Genomic DNA, 17,174 nt, shown 5'->3' on the forward strand with positions numbered 1-17,174 from the left:
TTGGGCTCTCTGCTCAGTGGGGAGCCTGCCCCCCACCCTGCCTGCCTCTCTGCCTACTTGTGATCTCTGCTAACAAATAAACAAATAAAATCTTTAGCGGGGGAAAAAAGGATTCAAAGGTATAAGGTCTTCCGGTGGGGACCACTCTCTGGTCAACACAGTGTAACCTAAAACTCAAGCAGAAAGCTGAAGTTCCACATTATTGAAAAGTCAGCAAAAATGGTTGGTACTGCAAGAGTGGCTGAAAAGCAGGGAGACATAAAAAAAAAAAGAAAGAAGCTATAACGAAAAATACACCAACATCTATTATATTAACTCAGCCCAAATCTTTGGCTATCTCTGAAACTGTGAAGATGCAAAGGGGACTCCAAAGAGCCCAGAGAAAGCAAGCCTAATTAACTGAACCAAGATCTCAGCTGACATCCATTAAGTGAGAGTGGACCAAGTTAACTATCTGCAGGAATAAAAGTCAACACTTTTTTTTTTTTTTTTTAAGATTTTATTTATTTACTCGACAGAGAGAGATCACAAGCAGGCAGAGAGAGGAAGGAAAGCAGGCTCCCCGCCAAGCAGAGAGCCTGATGCGGGGCTCGATCCCAGGACCCTGAGATCATGACCTGAGCTAAAGGCAGAGGCTTTAACCCACTGAGCCACCAAGGTGCCCCAAAAATCAACACTTTTCAAAGGAAGATAAAAGAATCGAGTCTCAGCAATGAATCCACAATATGCAGAAGACATTTTAAAAATGACTAGATTTATTAAAATAAATAAAAGTCACTCGTAGTTAAGAAAAAGGCAATCAACAGAAGTTGAGCCTAAAATGACCTAGAAGTTGGGATTAGCAAACAAAGACTATTAGCAAGCAATAGCGACTATAAATATGTTCAAGGACTTAAAGGGAAATATAGTCACAATGAGTAAACAGATGGAAATATCTCAGCAGAAAAATGATAAAGGAAATTCTGAAATGGACAGGTACAATGATCTGAAATGAAAAATGCATTATTTATGAGCAGACTGCTAATAGCAGAAAAAGGCATCGGTGGGCGCCTGGGTGGCTCAGTGGGTTAAGCCTCGGCCTTCAGCTCAGGTCATGATCTCAGGGTCCTGGGATTGAGTCCCACATCAGGCTCTATGCTTGGCAGGAAGCCTGCTTCCCTTCCTCTCTCTGCCTGCCTCTCTGCCTGCTTGTGATCTCTCTCTGTCAAATAAACAAATAAAATCTTAAAAAAAAAAAAAAAGAAAGAAAAAAAAGAAAAGGCATCGGTGAACTCTAAAAGTAAATCAGTAGAAATAATCCAGACTGAAGAAAAAACACAGGAGGGGCACCTGGGTGGCTCAGTTGGTTAAGCGGCTGCCTTTGGCTCAGGTCATGATCCCAGCTTCCCGGGATCGAGTCCCATATCGGGCTCCTTGCTTGGCAGGGAGCCTGCTTCTCCCTCTGCCTGCCTCTCAGCCTACTTGTGATCTCTCTCTCTCTGACAAATAAATAAATAAAATCTTTAAAAAAAAAAAAAAACACAGGAAAAAAAATGTTTTAAAAAAAGGAACAGAACCTCAGTCCTATGGGACAATATCTGTCATCTGATACCGCATAGAGTCCCAGGAGGAAAAGAGAAAAGGGCAGAAAAAAATATTTACAAGTAATGGCCAAAAGGTTGCCAAATTTGATGAAAATATATATACTTAAAGGTTCAAAAAACTTAGCAAACCCTAAGCAGGAAAAATACAAAGAAACCACACTTGAGCACATCATAATCAAACTGCTGAAGGCCAATGATAAAATATTGTTGCCAGAGTCAGGAGTTAGAAGGATGGGCAGAACAGGTGAAGTGGATCCAAAGATACAAACTTCCAGTTATAAAATCATAGGGATATAATGTAGAGGATGATGACAATGGTTTATAATGCTGTACTATACATTTTAAAGTCACTAAGAGGGGCGCCTGGGTGGCTCAGTGGGTTAAGCCGTTGCCTTCGGCTCAGGTCATGATCTCAGGGTCCTGGGATCGAGTCCCACATCGAGCTCTCTGCTCAGAGGGAGCCTGCTTCCCTCTCTCTCTCTCTGCCTGCCTCTCTACTTGTGATTTCTGTCAAATGGATAAATAAGATCTTTTAAAAAATTAAAAAAAAAAATAAAAATAAAGTCACTAAGAGAGACATTAAAAATCTTCCTCACAACAAAGAAAAGTTTTTGTAACTATGTACAGGGATGAATGTTAATCAGACTTACCGTGATGATTTCCCAATATATACAAATATCCAATCACTGTATTGTAGACCTGAAACTAATATGTTATTTATAGGTTACCGAAAAAAAAAAAAAAAAAAACCTTGAAGGCAGCCAAAAAAAAAAGACAAAAAGAAAAGAAAAAGAAAAAAGAAAAAAAGAGAATCAGGATACAAACACAGCTAAGTGTTCATCAGAAATAATGGAGGCCAGGAGACAACTGAATGACAACTTTAAAATCTTCATATTATTATGAAGAAACAACTGTTTCAAATATGGCCCTTGTGACTTTTTGTACAGACACTGTCAAAAAAGGTAAGTTTATATATAAGATTTTCAATCAATTGAAGTACATGCAACTTGTCCTCGATACAACTCAACTGGATTGAGCATACTATTTTCTAGGAAAGCTAACAGTTTTGTTTTTAAATTTTTGTTTATTGTTTTGTTTTGCTAAGCCTCTACCAGTGATAAGACATTAAAAGCTTCAGAAGAAATCTTACCTTTTTTTATCAAATTTTTCCATACATTCTAGAGGCTGAATGAACTGAAGAACTTCATCCCATTGACCATCAAGGATTAGCTGCCTATATAGAGGAAAAAAAACCAGCATTTTATCCAATTTGCCTCATACTAATTAAAAGCAGAATAAATATGACAACATTAAAACCAGTCTGAAGTCTGTAATGAGGTTAACATTTTACATGGTTCTTTAACTCCTCTAAGTAAATTTTTCACAACTTACTTGTAACAACATAACCTATATGAGAAGAATTTTTGATCTGCAACCATTTCTCATTCTAACATATGTGTTTTTCTCATGTATATAAAAACATTGGGCTAAGTCTAAAAGTTCCTTTATTTTCCTATTCATCTTTCAGTATTAAAGCTCTTCTGTCTTACTTAGGGGCCAGTGTGCAGGTATGCTCCAGACTTACTAAATCAGTGGTTCTTCACTGGGGCAATTTTGTCCCCAAGATATCTGGTAATGTTTGGCGACATTGTGGATTGTCGCAATTGGTGGGGGGGTGCTACTGGCAATCAACTGGGTATAGTCAGAGATGCTACTAAACATCCTACAATTCACGTGACAACCTGCACCCCCCCCCCGGGACCAAGAATTATCTGGCCCAAAATGTTAGTAGTGCTGAGGTTGAGAGATCCTGCTCTAAACTGTGATTTCTATATCTCTGAGGCATTTGACACTAAAATTTATACTCTACAAATAAAAACAGCAAGGAATACGAACATATTTCATCCTACTTTAGTGGTCTATGGGAACTTCCAAAAGTTTTAAGGCATTCTTATGGCTGCTCTTTTATAATAGCAATTTCCCTATTTTTGGCTTTTAGAACAGTAAAATTTTAAAAGGGATAGGCAGGAGGATCTATATCGGATTGCCAACTTTGAGTCTGCAAATAAGGAACATTAATAAAAAGCAATCATAATGCATATCATAATCATTTTATAAATAGGCATTTTAATATTTAAAAAGTAGGAAGGAGGGCGCCTGGGTGGCTCAGTCGTTATGCGTCTGCCTTCGGCTCAGGTCATGATCCCAGGGTCCTGGGATCATGGCCCACATTGGGCTCCATGCTCAGCAGGAAGCCCGCTTCTCCCTCTCCCACTCCCCCTGCTTGTGTTCCCTCTCTCTCTGTGTCTTTCTGTGTCAAATAAATAAATTAAATCTTTAAAAAAAAAAAAAAAAAGGTAGGAAGGACCATAATTTCAAAGGTGAGTCCTTTATGATGAATACATTTAATTTAAAAATTTACCCTTCTACAATTCTTTGCATTTCACCTCAGACCAGCAAAACTTCATCCCAATACCCAGCAGGTTCTTCGAGGGGCCATATTTGAGAGCCACTGCTAAATTACCAGGAGTACCAATGCTTGAAAGAGAGCCAAAAGAATATGGCCTCCGTACTGGTTCCTGGTGATTACCATTGACTAAGCTCCTCAGGGTTAAATGACATTCATAATACAGAATACAGAAAAGTTCAAGCAATTTAAATAAATTCTCTTAATATAGTAAAGATTTTTTTTTTAAGTTCCTTTTTCATGACTTAGGGATACTTAATCTTTTAAGGCTTTCCAACTCACAAAATGCTATCTCCAAGAATCTGTACTCTTTGTCAAAGGATATTCAGCATCACATAAGCAAAGAATACATTTCTGTATGGAAATTTGGGTTTTCCTTTTTCCATCCAATTCAAGTTAGGATATATTTAGCTTTTTGCATTTTGGCAAATATGTTAATTCCCTTTTGCTCTGCAATTCCAAGAATCTTGTTCTAAGGAAATAATCCAATATATAGAAAAAGCCCTATGTATAAAAGATGCTCAACAGAACACTTATTTAAGATAAACTGGAAATAATTTGTCTAAAAATAGGGGAACCATAGGAAATTAAATTGAGAATTTTTATAGTATAAATTTGTAACGACACAGGGAATGCTTATGATGTTAATGGATAAAGGATACTAAATTATAAATGCAACAGAATTGCATTTTTTAAAAAATATGTATAGAAAATTATTAGTATGAAGTCTGTCTGGGTGGTGGGTAATTTTTCTTCTTTATTTTTTTTTTTTTTTAAAGATTTTATTTATTTATTTGACAGAGAGAAATTACAAGTAGGCAGAGAGGCAGGCAGAGAGAGAGAGGAGGAAGCAGGCTCCCCGCTGAGCAGAGAGCCTGATGCGGGACTCGATCCCAGGACCCTGAGATCATGACCTGAGCCGAAGGCAGCGGCTTAACCCACTGAGCCACCCAGGCGCCCCTCTTCTTTATTTTTTTATATTTTCTATAATGAATAGGTTTATATTCACTTCTATGGCAAAAAAAAAAAAATGGCACTGCAGAAATATTTTATCTGCCTGGAGTCCCCGCTTTCTTACTCAAGTATTTTCTGTGATGACACCACAACCATAAGGGAGTTGTGACTCTAGTTTTTTTAATGGACCTCTGGATCTTACTACTGAAAGCATTCTTTAGAGAACATTATTTTGTAAATGTTCCATTACAAAAACAAGCATTATATTTAAAAATTATACTTATAGGGATGCCTGGGTGGCTAAGTTGGTTGGGCCTCTGCCTTTAGTTCAGGTTGTGATCGCTGGGTCCAGGGATCGAGCCCCACATTGGGCTCCCTCATTAGCAGGGAGCCACTTTTCCCTCTCTTCCCCACTTGTGCTCTCTCGCTATCTCTGTCACTATCTCTTAAGTAAATAAATAAAATCTTTTAAAAAAACAAATTTTAAAAATTATACTTATATAGCCTTCTCATGATTATATCTACCCATGATACACATATTACCTTATTAATACTTAACACTACTTTGAAAGAGCTACAAAACTCATAGTATTAATGAAATCATACCTCAGAAAAAGCATATCATCTGAAAACAGGCCATTTATGACTCCACTTTCCTTCTCAAGGGCCAACATACTAATGTGAAGCTTCTTTGAATTCAGGAAGTCTAAAATTAGCTTAATGATTTCAACCTCTTTTACATTCACTGTTTCTTCAGCCGTCATGTTGATAGCCTAAATATTAAACAGAACAAAAATAAAAATTATTCTTACTGTTTTATTTTTAAGTGCTATTAACTGTCTGGAAACTACACATTAGAGATTTCTTGGAAATATTTAGTACAGGTATTTTAAGTGAAATTAATTTATTATTTATAAAAATCAGTTATTCTTTAAGGTGTAATAAAGGTTATGGCTGTAATTTTTTTAAGTCCTTGTCTTTGAGAGATACACAATGGGATAATACAGATTAAATGATATAAAGTCTGTGATTTGCTTCAAAACAATACAAGAGGGGACTGGGAGGAGATAAAGAAGAAATAAGAATAATCATGACTACTGAAGTGGGATAATGGATAAATGAAAGTTCATTTATATTTGCTATGGTTAGGACATTGTGTCCTCCCAAATTAATCTGGTGAAATCCGAATCTCCAAATTGATGGTATTAGGATATGAAATCTTCGGGAAGTGATTAGTGGGATTAGGTGTCCTTCAAGAGGCCCCAGAAACCTAGCTCAACCCTTCCACCTTGAAAATATGCAATAAGACAGTTGTCTGCAACCAGAAAGAGAGACCACATCAGAACTGACCATGCTAACACTCTGGTCTTAGATTTCTACCTTCCAAAGCTGTGAGCAATAAATTTCTGCTATTTATACACCACCCAGTCTATGGTATTCTGTTACAGCAACCCAAATGGACTGAGATAGTATTATTGTCTATTCTTACACATTTCTAAAATTTGCCAAAGTAAAGAATATTGTAAAAAGTCACTAATAACCATGTTTAGCTATGTTCTAAATAACTTGCTCTAGGTATATACTCATTCCATAAGCAGTTATTGCTTTTTCTCTGTGATAGGCACTGTTCTATACTTGGGAGACACTGGCCTTGTCCTTAAGAAGCTTATAGTCTAGCAGCAATATGTAAAATGTTATACCTTGTCCTTTGAAGCCAAACAAAGTAAGGCTGGTTAAAAAAGTGCTACTTTAAGTCAAGTTGATACTATGAACCTAAACATGAAACAAAGATATTTCAACTCTCTACAATCTCTTATGTTACCTTTTAGTGTTCAGTGCAATAACTAAGCACATAGGTTATGAATTCATAAAGATTTAGAACTAGGAGGAATTCTGAAGATCATTTCATAGATGAGGACATACAAGTTAAACGGCCTAACTTGTTGCAATTTTCAAAGGTCAAAGCTCAGAGCAGTACAAAAGACTACGATGCTAACAGTAAGATTAGCTGCAAAGACACATCATCAGATCAAAAAGACTGTAAGCACATCTTTCTCACAGGACGAACTAACTTTAACAGAGCTCACAGAAACAAACATACATGTACACAAACATGTTAATTTTCTTCCAACTTATCAACTTCTTCATAATGAGAAGTATAAATGTCTAGCATACAAGAATGAGTACGTTTTCTCTCTTAGAGAACATGGTAGGGTAAACAAAGGACAGAACATGGGTAGAGAATTGTATGATTCAAATAGTTAATGACATCAGACTAGTCTACAGCCAAACCACCCTGAACGCGCCCGATCTCGTCTGATCTCGGAAGCTAAGCAGCGTCGGGCCTGGTTAGTACTTGGATGGGAGACATCAGACTAAGTTAATCTCCTACATCCATCTCCAACAATAAGGACATGCTTGCCTCAAGAAACAAACAAATAACCAAAAAAAAAAAATCTCAACAGGGCAGCCGCCCCAGTTCCACATGCTTTGGGTTTCCCTTTGCTTTCTTCTGAGCTGCCCGTCCTCCTGTAAAGAGACTTTATTCAAAAGAGGATACACTAAAATTAATATTTCTACTCACTAAATTCTAATTACATTTCAGAACTGCCTCCCTGAGATTACTCCTAAAGCACCATGATTAGTGATTTTAGCATTTCCCAAATCTTCATGTAATTCTTACTAGCAAAAGAATGGCTTGGGGCGCCTGGGTGGCTCAGGGGGTTAAAGCCTCTGCTTTTTTTTTTTTTTTTTTTTAAATTTATTTGACAGACAGAGATCACAAGTAGGCAGAGAGGCAGGCAGAGAGAGAGAGGAGGAAGCAGGCTCCCCGCCGAGCAGAGAGCCCGATGCGGGGCTAGATGCCAGGACCGCGGGATCATGACCGGAGCTGAAGGCAGAGGCTCTAACCCACTGAGCCACCCAGGTGCCCCAAGCCTCTGCTTTTGACTCAGGTCATGATCTCAGGGTCCTGGGTTGAGCCCTGCATCAGGCTCTCTGCACAACAGGGAGCCTGCTTCTCCCTCTCTCTCTGCCTGCTTCTCTGCCTACTTGTGATCTCTCTCATGTAGAGAGATAAATAAATGAAATCTTTAAAAACAAACAAACAAACAAACAAAAAGAATGGCTTTAAGTGGGGCACCTGGGTGGCTCAGTTGGTTAAGCAACTGCCTTCAGCTCAGGTCATGATCCTGGACTCCTGGGATTGAGTCTCTCATCTGGCTCCCTGCTCAACGGGGAGTCTGCTTCTCCCTCTGACCCTCTCATGCTCCCTCTCTCTCTCACTCGCATTCTCTCTAAAATAAATAAGTAAAATCTTAAAAAAAAAAAAAATAGGTGGCCTTAACTAATTTAGTCATCAGAAAAATAATTGCCCCCTCTATCTATCTCTAAGATCTTAGAGGGGACTTCACTTATATCACTATGTACCAACCATACAACTCAGTGCAGAACTGAGATGTAATTTTCTAAAGTTGTTCAATATACCCAATGATGCTGAACATTTTGTAGGCCTCTATTTATTAAATATTCAGTCTAAATATGGAGTAACTCTGGAGTTACTATAAATCTATGGCAATAGTCCCACTTTAAATCATAACTACAAGTTTAATGTTGCCATCATTTCTGATTATTAAATAATTCTTACAAATACGTATTTTACATTGACTTTACATTTAAATTTCGGATAGAGAAAATGTTTCCTAATTAACATAGAATTGGTCAGGATGTTTTTAAAACACAAGCTTTAATTCTAGACTGTGAAATTCTTAGTAGAATAGTATTTTAACCACCTAACCCAGAATTTTAATTCTTATAAAATTCACTGTTGTTGGATATAATATAAAACACAGGTAAAGGGGTGCCTGGGTGGCTCAGTGGATTAAAGCCTCTGCCTTCAGCTCGGGTCACAATCTCAGGGTCCTGGGATCAAGCCCCAGATCAGGCTCTCTGCTCAGCACACAGCCTGTTTCCTTCTCTCTCTCTGCCCGCCTCTCTGCCTACTTGTGATCTCTGTCTGTCAAATAAATAAATAAAATCTTTAAAAAAAAAAAGTTATTTGTTAAAAATAAATAATAAATAATTTTTAAAAAATAAAACATAGGTAAAGAAGGATCAGGGTGGCTTATTCAGGGAAGCCGCTGCCTTCAGCTCAGGTCTGATCTCAGAGTCCTGGGATCCTGGGATACATACCCATGTCAGCATCTCCCCGCTTGTCTACCTCTCCCTGTCCCTCTGCCCTTCCCAGGCTTGTGCTCTCTCTCAAATAAAATCTTTAACTAAAACAAACATAGATATATGCTTGATGATTATATCTTATTCTGTTACTGAAACATTTGTAGAGGCTCCCCAAATCCTAGCTATATAATTTAGAAATTATGTACATTATAAGTTTTAAAGATAAGATATAAAAACAGAATTCATATATATTTTTAATTTCAAACTATTAATCCCCATAAAGCTAGAATTCTTCTCTAATTCAGAAGAGTAGAATTCCATAATAAATGCTTCTTGGGATGCCTGGGTGGCTCAGTTGGTTAAGAATCTGCCTTCAGCTCAGGTCATGATCCCAGAATCCCGGGATTAAGTCCCACATTGGGCTCCCTGCTCGGCAAGGAGCCTGCTTCTCCCTCTGCCTGCAGCTTCCCCTGCTCATGCTCCCTCTCTCCCTTTCTGACAAGTAAATAAAAATCTAAAAAATAATAATAAGTGTTTCATCCCCCATCCTCAGGGGAGATATAAAACAGAGTTAACTGGCTAAGAAACAACTAAAATTATCTTTTATTTTTTTTTTTTTAAAGATTTTATTTATTTATTTGACAGAGAGAAATCACAAGTAGATGGAGAGGCAGGCAGAGAGAGAGAGAGGGAAACAGGCTCCCTGCTGAGCAGAGAGCCCGATGCGGGACTCGATCCCAGGACCCTGAGATCATGACCTGAGCCAAAGGCAGCGGCTTAACCCACTGAGCCACCCAGGCGCCCTAAAATTATCTTTTAAAATGAGATGCACAGGGGCACCTGGCTTAGTGGGTTAAGCCTCTGCCTTTGGCTCAGGTCATGATCTCAGGGTACTGGGATGGAGCCCCACATCGAGCTCTCTGCTCAGCAGGGAGCCTGTTTCCCCCTCTCTCTCTGCCTGCCTCTCTGCCTACTTGTGATCTCTGTCAAATAAATAAATAAAATCTTGGAAAAAAATTAAATGCACAGTATGTTAAGTGTTCAACAAATGTTAGTTGAATAATTTAAGATGCAATTAATGAAGAAATGTCTCTAAAAAGGTACAGAGTAAATTATTTTCTTTACTACTATTCTAAAAGCCATTCAAAAGGATGGAGGGGTGCCTGGGTGGCTCAGTGGATTGAGGGTCCAATTCTTGGTTTTGGCTCAGGTCCCTGCTCTGTGAGGCGTCTGCTTCTCCCTCTTCCTCTGCCCCTCTCCTCTGATTGTGCTTGTGAGCCCTCTCTCTCAAATAAATCCATAAAATCTTAAAAAACAACAACAAAGAAAAAATAAAAGGATAAAGCTCTGGCCCTTTATTTAACTAAAGTCAGCTCTGACAGTATCTTATGTAGACACATCAGCCCATGGTACATGTGAACAATTACTCACCAGGCAGAATTTATGCAGGGCCAACAATAAAGGGTGTTCTACTGAAAACAAAAAACAAAACAAAACAAAATCAGAATGTTTCAGTATTTCTATAATAAATGATAAATTTACATATAAAGAAATCACAAAAAAATCTTTATGGATTTTCCTTTAAGAAATTAGTTTTTGCTTATATCTACCTCTGGACTAAGTGAATAAGGAAATAAGTTTTCTTTAATAATGAGTACATCTGGACACCAGTTGGTAGGTCGTTAGTATTTCAGTACTTAAATATAATTAATATCTATAGAAACTAAATTCCAAATAAGGTCTTTATACTCATACTGATTCCTATCTTACTCAAATGACATTGAAGAATATATTAAGGGGCAAGAAATAAAATTATTTTTAGAAATCAAAGATTAAAGATAAAATGTTAAGAAAAAAAGAAATAATGTTAACATAAATTCACTTCTATATATATTTCTGTATATGGATATGGAAATAGTTTCATGAAAAAATATCAGTGGTAGCTTTCTAATCAAATATAAATAGATATAATTTAAATGTTCCTTCACAAAGAGGAACATTTGAAGTGTTCCTTCACTAACTTATAATATAGATTAGGAAGGAAGAAAAATGCACAAAGCTAAGAATGATTTACAAGTATGAGATTAAAGGAATCAAGGTACAGCCATTATAAATTTTATGGTCAAGAAAAGAGTACTTAAGAAAGGCTCCATTAATCTCCAACTCCATCCCACCCAATAAAAACCATTCTCTTTAATCTTCTGAGTATTACAGAGTGCCTAACAATGAATAACACTGCCTTACCATTGCAGATAAGGAAATGAAGTACTAGGAAGACTTTTAATATAATACCAAACTAGGACATAATAAAAACTAAGACTGTACCTTTTCCTTTAAAAAATGGAGAAAAGGGGGAACCTGCATGGCTCAGTGGGTTGAGCATCTGCCTTCCGCTCAGGTCATGATCTCATGGTCCTGGGACTGAGCCCAGGGAGGTTGGGCTCCACTTCTCTGAACTCTGCTCCTCCCCCCTACTAGTGCTCTCTTTCTCTCAAATAAATTTTTAAAAATCTTTTAAAAAATGGAGAAACAAATTTGTAACCTATCTTTTTAATAAAATAGCATTCTAAAAATTTGAAACTGTAAATGTCTGGCCTTTGTGATGTTGCAAGTCAATCTCTACGGGCTTCAATTTCTTCATACATGAAACAATAGGGTTAGTTTGGGTAATTTCTATGATTTCCTTTCAAGTTTTATAATTTGCTTTAAGTCACATTTCAATAAAAAGAAAGTATACATAAATTCTTAGTGGGAAAAAGTCTGGAATAATTAGAAGTCTCTAATCTATAAGGTCAGTTTAATAAGAGGAAAGAAAATAGATTTGTTTTAAATCATTTAAGCAAACAAAAGTCCTTCTAATTGCAAAACTCTGTCATGTCTGCTAATCAGCTAACGTTTGTGACATGGATGTATAATGTGTTGTTGACAGCTTATTGTTGACAGCTGTGCTCTATTCATCAATTATTCTAATTTACCTTCTGGAACTGTGAATAATTTTGGCCTACAGACCAAATTATCTTTAAAGCAGGTGCAGCTTAACATAGCTATAAAAAGAAAAAAACTCAATTAACATAAACTAAATGTTGTGCATATGCATAAAATATCTTTGGGGAAAAGAAAAAATAGATAAAAATGACTGTCTTAAAAGAAAACTGGATAATTAAAGAATAGGAATGGAAAGAAGACTTCCCACTATATACTCTTTTGTACCTTTTGAATTTTGTATCATGTACAAATATTACTTATTCAAAATATGTAAAAATAATAATTAGTATGAAACATAAGTAATAAATTTCCCATTGCAAATTACTTGAAAATTCTAATTGCAAGTAACTGGAAGGAATTAGTAATATAATGAATATAATGTGTTCATTTCATATATAAAGAAGTAACATTTGAGAATGATTTGTAATTTTTTAAATATCTCAGATCTGATTCAAATATTATTTCAATCTTTATGAGATTAAAATAGTTGTGTTCTTTCCATATTCAAACCCACAAAAATTAAAAAGCATATTTAATTGCTAAAGAACTAAAAATTTACAAAATAAGCAAAACTATTTTGACTTGGGGTGGCAGGGTGGCTCAGTCAGTTAAGCATCTGCCTTCACCTCTGGTCATAATCCCAGGGTCCTGGGATGGAGCCCTGCATCAGGCTCTCTGCTCCGTGAAGAGCCTGCTTCTCCCTCTCCCTCTGCCTGCTGCTCTGCCTGCTTGTATTCTCTCGCTTTCTAATAAATAAATAAATAATAAATAAATAAAATCTTAAATAATAAATAAAATCTTAAAAATCAAAAAACAAAACTATTTTTGTTTTTTTTGTTGTTGTTGTTGTTGTTTTTTTTATTTATTTGACAGAGAGAGATCACAAGTAGGCAGAGAGGCAGGCAGAGAGAGAGAGAGAGAGAGAGGAGGAAGCAGGCTCCCTGCTGAGCAGAGAGCCTGATGCGGGACTCGATCCCAGGACCCTGAGATCATGACCTGAGCCGAAGGCAGCGGCTTAACCCACTGAGCCACCCAGGCGCCCCAAAAAACAAAACTATTTTTGACTCAGACTATGTAATTAAGTCCCACAACCCAGAGGTGCCTAGGTGGCTCAGTCAGTTAAGTGTCTGACTTTGGCTCAGGTCATGAATGATCTCAGGATCCTGGAATTAAGCCCCACATTAGACTCTGTGCTCAGCAGGGAGTCGGCTTCTCCCTCTTCCTCTGCTCTTCCCCTTGTTCATGCTCTTTCATATGAATAAATAAAATCTTAAAAAAAAAAAAAAGGTCCCGGGGCGCCTGGGTGGCTCAGTGGGTTAAGCCGCTGCCTTCGGCTCGGGTCATGATCTCAGGGTCCTGGGATCAAGTCCCGCATCGGGCTCTCTGCTCAGCAGGGAGCCTGCTTCCTCCTCTCTCTCTCTGCCTGCCTCTCTGCCTACTTGTGATCTCTCTCTGTCAAATAAATAAATAAAATCTTTAAAAAAAAAAAAAAAGGACCGGGGCGCCTGGGTGGCTCAGTGGGTTGAGCCGCTGCCTTCGGCTCGGGTCATGGTCTCAGAGTCCTGGGATCGAGTCCCGCATCGGGCTCTCTGCTCCGCAGAGAGCCTGCTTCCCTCTCTCTCTCTGCCTGCCTCTCCATCTGCTTGTGATTTCTCTCTGTCAAATAAATAAATAAAATCTTTAAAAAAAAAAAAAAAAAAAAAAAGGACAATGTAGGAATAAACTTAATACACATAAACAGTTAAATGATTACCACTAAGAACATATAAATAGCATATTCAAATCAATACCTCTCAAAATTCCAATTGAATGAGCAAAGACTACAGACAATACACAGAACTATAAAAGACCAATAAATTTATGAAAAGAAGTTCAACGTCACAAGTGATATTAAAATAAGATACCATTTATGGCCTACTGGTTTTGCAAAAAAGACCTGATACCTAGTGTTGGCAAGAGCATGAGTAAATGTCCTTTCACATATCCTGTTAAGAACATAAATTGGCGGGGGTGGGGGGGTATGGAGAGGGTGGTTGGTTATGGACACTGAGAAGGGTATGTGTTATGGTGAGTGCTGTGAAGTGTGTAAGCCTGACAATTCACAGACCCCTGGGGCAAATAATACATTATATGTTAATAAAAGCAATTAATTAAAAAAAAGAATGTAAATTGGGGGCACCTGGGTGGCTCAGTTGCAGCTGGTGGTCATGAGGTCATGATTCCGGAGTCTTGAGATCAAGCCCCATGTTAGGCACCCAAGTTGAGCACCCTGCTAAGCGAGGAGTCTGCTTCTTCCTCTGCCCCTCACCCCACTCATGCTCATTCTCCCTCTCTCATATAAATAAATAAAATCTTTTTTAAAAAGGATTTAAATTGGGACAAACTTTTTGAAAGAGAGTATGACAGCATGAAATTTCTACCTATGAAAATTTTACTGTTTTTCTACCTATGAAAATTTTCAATGTTTATACTGACTTACCAATTCCAATTCTACTTCTAGACACCTATCCTAAAAAAGTACTTGCAAATATACACAAAGGTACATAGACAATGATGCTCCTTGAATATCTGCTTGTAATAGAGAAAATTTAGAAATAAACTGAGCTCTCATCAATAGAATTGTTAAATTATGGTAAATTCATTAATATAGAATACAAATGCATCCTCACAATGCAAAAGCACATCACAGAACAATATAACTATCAATAAATATTTGCTAAATGGATCAATATAAATATGTTCACTTTTTTTTTAAAGGGAAGATATGATATCCACGTCTAAATAAGTAACAAAGAAAGGTCTAGTGGGACACATATGACTGTTAAGAAAGGTTACCTCTGAGGACAGGAATGGTACTGGATGCAAGGCATAAAATTGGGAAGAGAAAGGGGCTGAAGGGAGACTGTTTTACTCTTTATCATTTGTATTACCAGAATGCTTCACAAACATTCATGTATCACTTGTATGTTTACACACATATCTCTTGTATGAATACAATTTTTTAATTTTAAAAAGAGAAAACTGAAAAATTACAAGATTAGATCTGAAAGGTTCTCTTCCACATCAACCTGCCAACTGGAATACAATACAACTGCTATGTTTACACTGCAAAAACTACTGGGTACTATTCTAAGATCTTTACTCATATTGTTTAAGTGATCCTTATAACAATCTTATGAGATAGGCAGTTTCATTCCCACTTGACAGACGAAGACCCCTGGCTTTGTAAGTTTAAGAAATTAACCCAGTGGGGCGCCTGGGTGGCTCAGTGGGTTAAGCCTCTGCCTTCAGCTCGGGTCATAATCCCAGGATCCTGGGATCGAGCCCCACATCGGGCTTTCTGCTCAGCAGGGAGCCTGCTTTGCCCTCTCTCTGCCTCTCTGCCTACTTGTGATCTCTGTCAAATAAATAAATAAAATCAACCCAGTATCTAGGCGACCTGGCTGGCTGAGTCAGAAAAAGCATGCAACCCCTGATCTCAGGGTTGTGAGTTCAAGCCCTACATCTATATTGAGTGCAGAGATTAAATAAACTAAAAAAAAAACCTAACCCGGTATTTACATTAAGACTCAACATGTATTTCACAAGTTACTAAGTACTTCTTTCAAAAGTGCATCAGGACATACATCCTGGTATCCATGTTGACACCGTAAAAAGTACCAGAAGATGGGATGCATGGGAGGTTCTGCCTGCCTCTCCCTCTGGCTTGTGCTGTCTCTGACAAATAAATAAATAAAATCTGTAATAAATAAATAAAAAATACCAGAGGGCACCTATTTAACCTATTTAACAGGATAGCAAAACAAGAGGAGGCAGTATTTATTTAATAATCTATACATGGTTAATCTGGCATATATATATATATAACTATGTATATAAATAGATATATAATCTTGGTAGCCAGACAAGAAATTGTCTCCCTCTCCCCAATCATATCCTAAGCTTTGTAGCAATGAAAATTAGAATTTCTGACAGAAATACAGATACAAAGAGGACAAGCAAAGAGAGAGAAAGAGGAAGAAAAGGAAAAAGAGTAGGAAAAGGAAACGAAGGAAATACAGTAGCCAAAGGCTATACCTTTGGGCAAGATTGGAAACAGTCTGTGAGATTCTGCAGCTCTTTCTGCTATATCACACTAATTCCCAAGAAAGTGAAGGGCAAAGATAAGGAAGGTTACGAAATGAAAAGTCATCTAAATATGCCAAAATGAAAAAGCTTCATAGTACTGAAATAATCTTTAAAAATTATTCCAACAAGTATGCCTGGGTGACTCAGTTGGTTAAGCATCTGCCTTCGGCTCAGGTCATGATCCCAGGCTTCTTACTCAGGAGGGAGCCTGCTTCTCCCTCTGCCTGCTTGTGCTCACTCACTTTCTCTCCCTGACAAATAAATAAAATCTTTAATAAAAATTATTCCAACAGAGGACCCTAGTTTTATTATCTTTCACATTATTTTCCTATTAAACAAGGTTCATAGAGTAAATAAATAGAAGTCTGTATTAATAACAGTCTAATCAGACTTTTAAACAGGGACTTTTAGTAAAAGAGACAAAAAGTATTAGCTCAATTGTGTAAGAAACTAAAATAAAAGTAGAGGGTGCATGGGTGGCTTAGTTGGTTGGATGACTGGCTTTGGCTCAGGTCATGATCCTGGAATCCTGGTATCAAGTCCTGCATTCGAGTACCTGCTCAGCGGGGACCCTGCTTCTCCCTCGGACTTTTCCCCTCTCATTCTCTTTCTCAAATAAATAAATAATAAAAAATAAAAGTAAGTACTACTTTTCATTTTTAAAAAAACTCTCCATGTCTAATATACTTGGGTGGGGGGAGGGGGAAGCAGGCTCCCTGCTGAGCAGAGAGCCCGATGTGGGGCTTGATCCCAGGACCCTGAGATCATGACCTGAGCCGAAGGCAGAGGCTTAACCCACTGAGCCACCCAGGCGCCCAGGTCTAATATACTTAACCCTTATTTAATAAGCCCCACTTAAGTTTAAAATCATCTAAATGAAT

At 37.6% G+C, this 17,174-nt stretch overlaps 1 protein-coding gene across 8 annotated transcripts in view; it reads right to left on the bottom strand.

Moving 5' to 3' along the window:
- Nucleotides 1-17,174, bottom strand: part of WDR47 (WD repeat domain 47) — a 65,659-nt gene that overhangs the window by 42,233 nt on the left and 6,252 nt on the right. For 3 of the 8 annotated variants that reach the window (XM_059135778.1, XM_059135779.1, XM_059135777.1), the window contains 4 exons: nt 12,156-12,224; nt 10,612-10,652; nt 5,611-5,777; nt 2,734-2,817 (listed from right to left, as the gene is read on the bottom strand). In XM_059135778.1, the coding sequence (XP_058991761.1) occupies nt 2,734-2,817; nt 5,611-5,777; nt 10,612-10,652; nt 12,156-12,222 (359 nt within the window). In that variant the 5' untranslated portion in view covers nt 12,223-12,224. The remainder of the gene's footprint in view (nt 1-2,733; nt 2,818-5,610; nt 5,778-10,611; nt 10,653-12,155; nt 12,225-17,174) is intronic. The other 5 variants (XM_059135781.1, XM_059135784.1, XM_059135780.1 and 2 more) reach the window with 3 other exon arrangements.

Source organism: Mustela lutreola, chromosome 10 (genome assembly GCF_030435805.1).
Source record: "Mustela lutreola isolate mMusLut2 chromosome 10, mMusLut2.pri, whole genome shotgun sequence".
In the NCBI taxonomy this organism is placed as follows: domain Eukaryota; kingdom Metazoa; phylum Chordata; class Mammalia; order Carnivora; family Mustelidae; genus Mustela; species Mustela lutreola.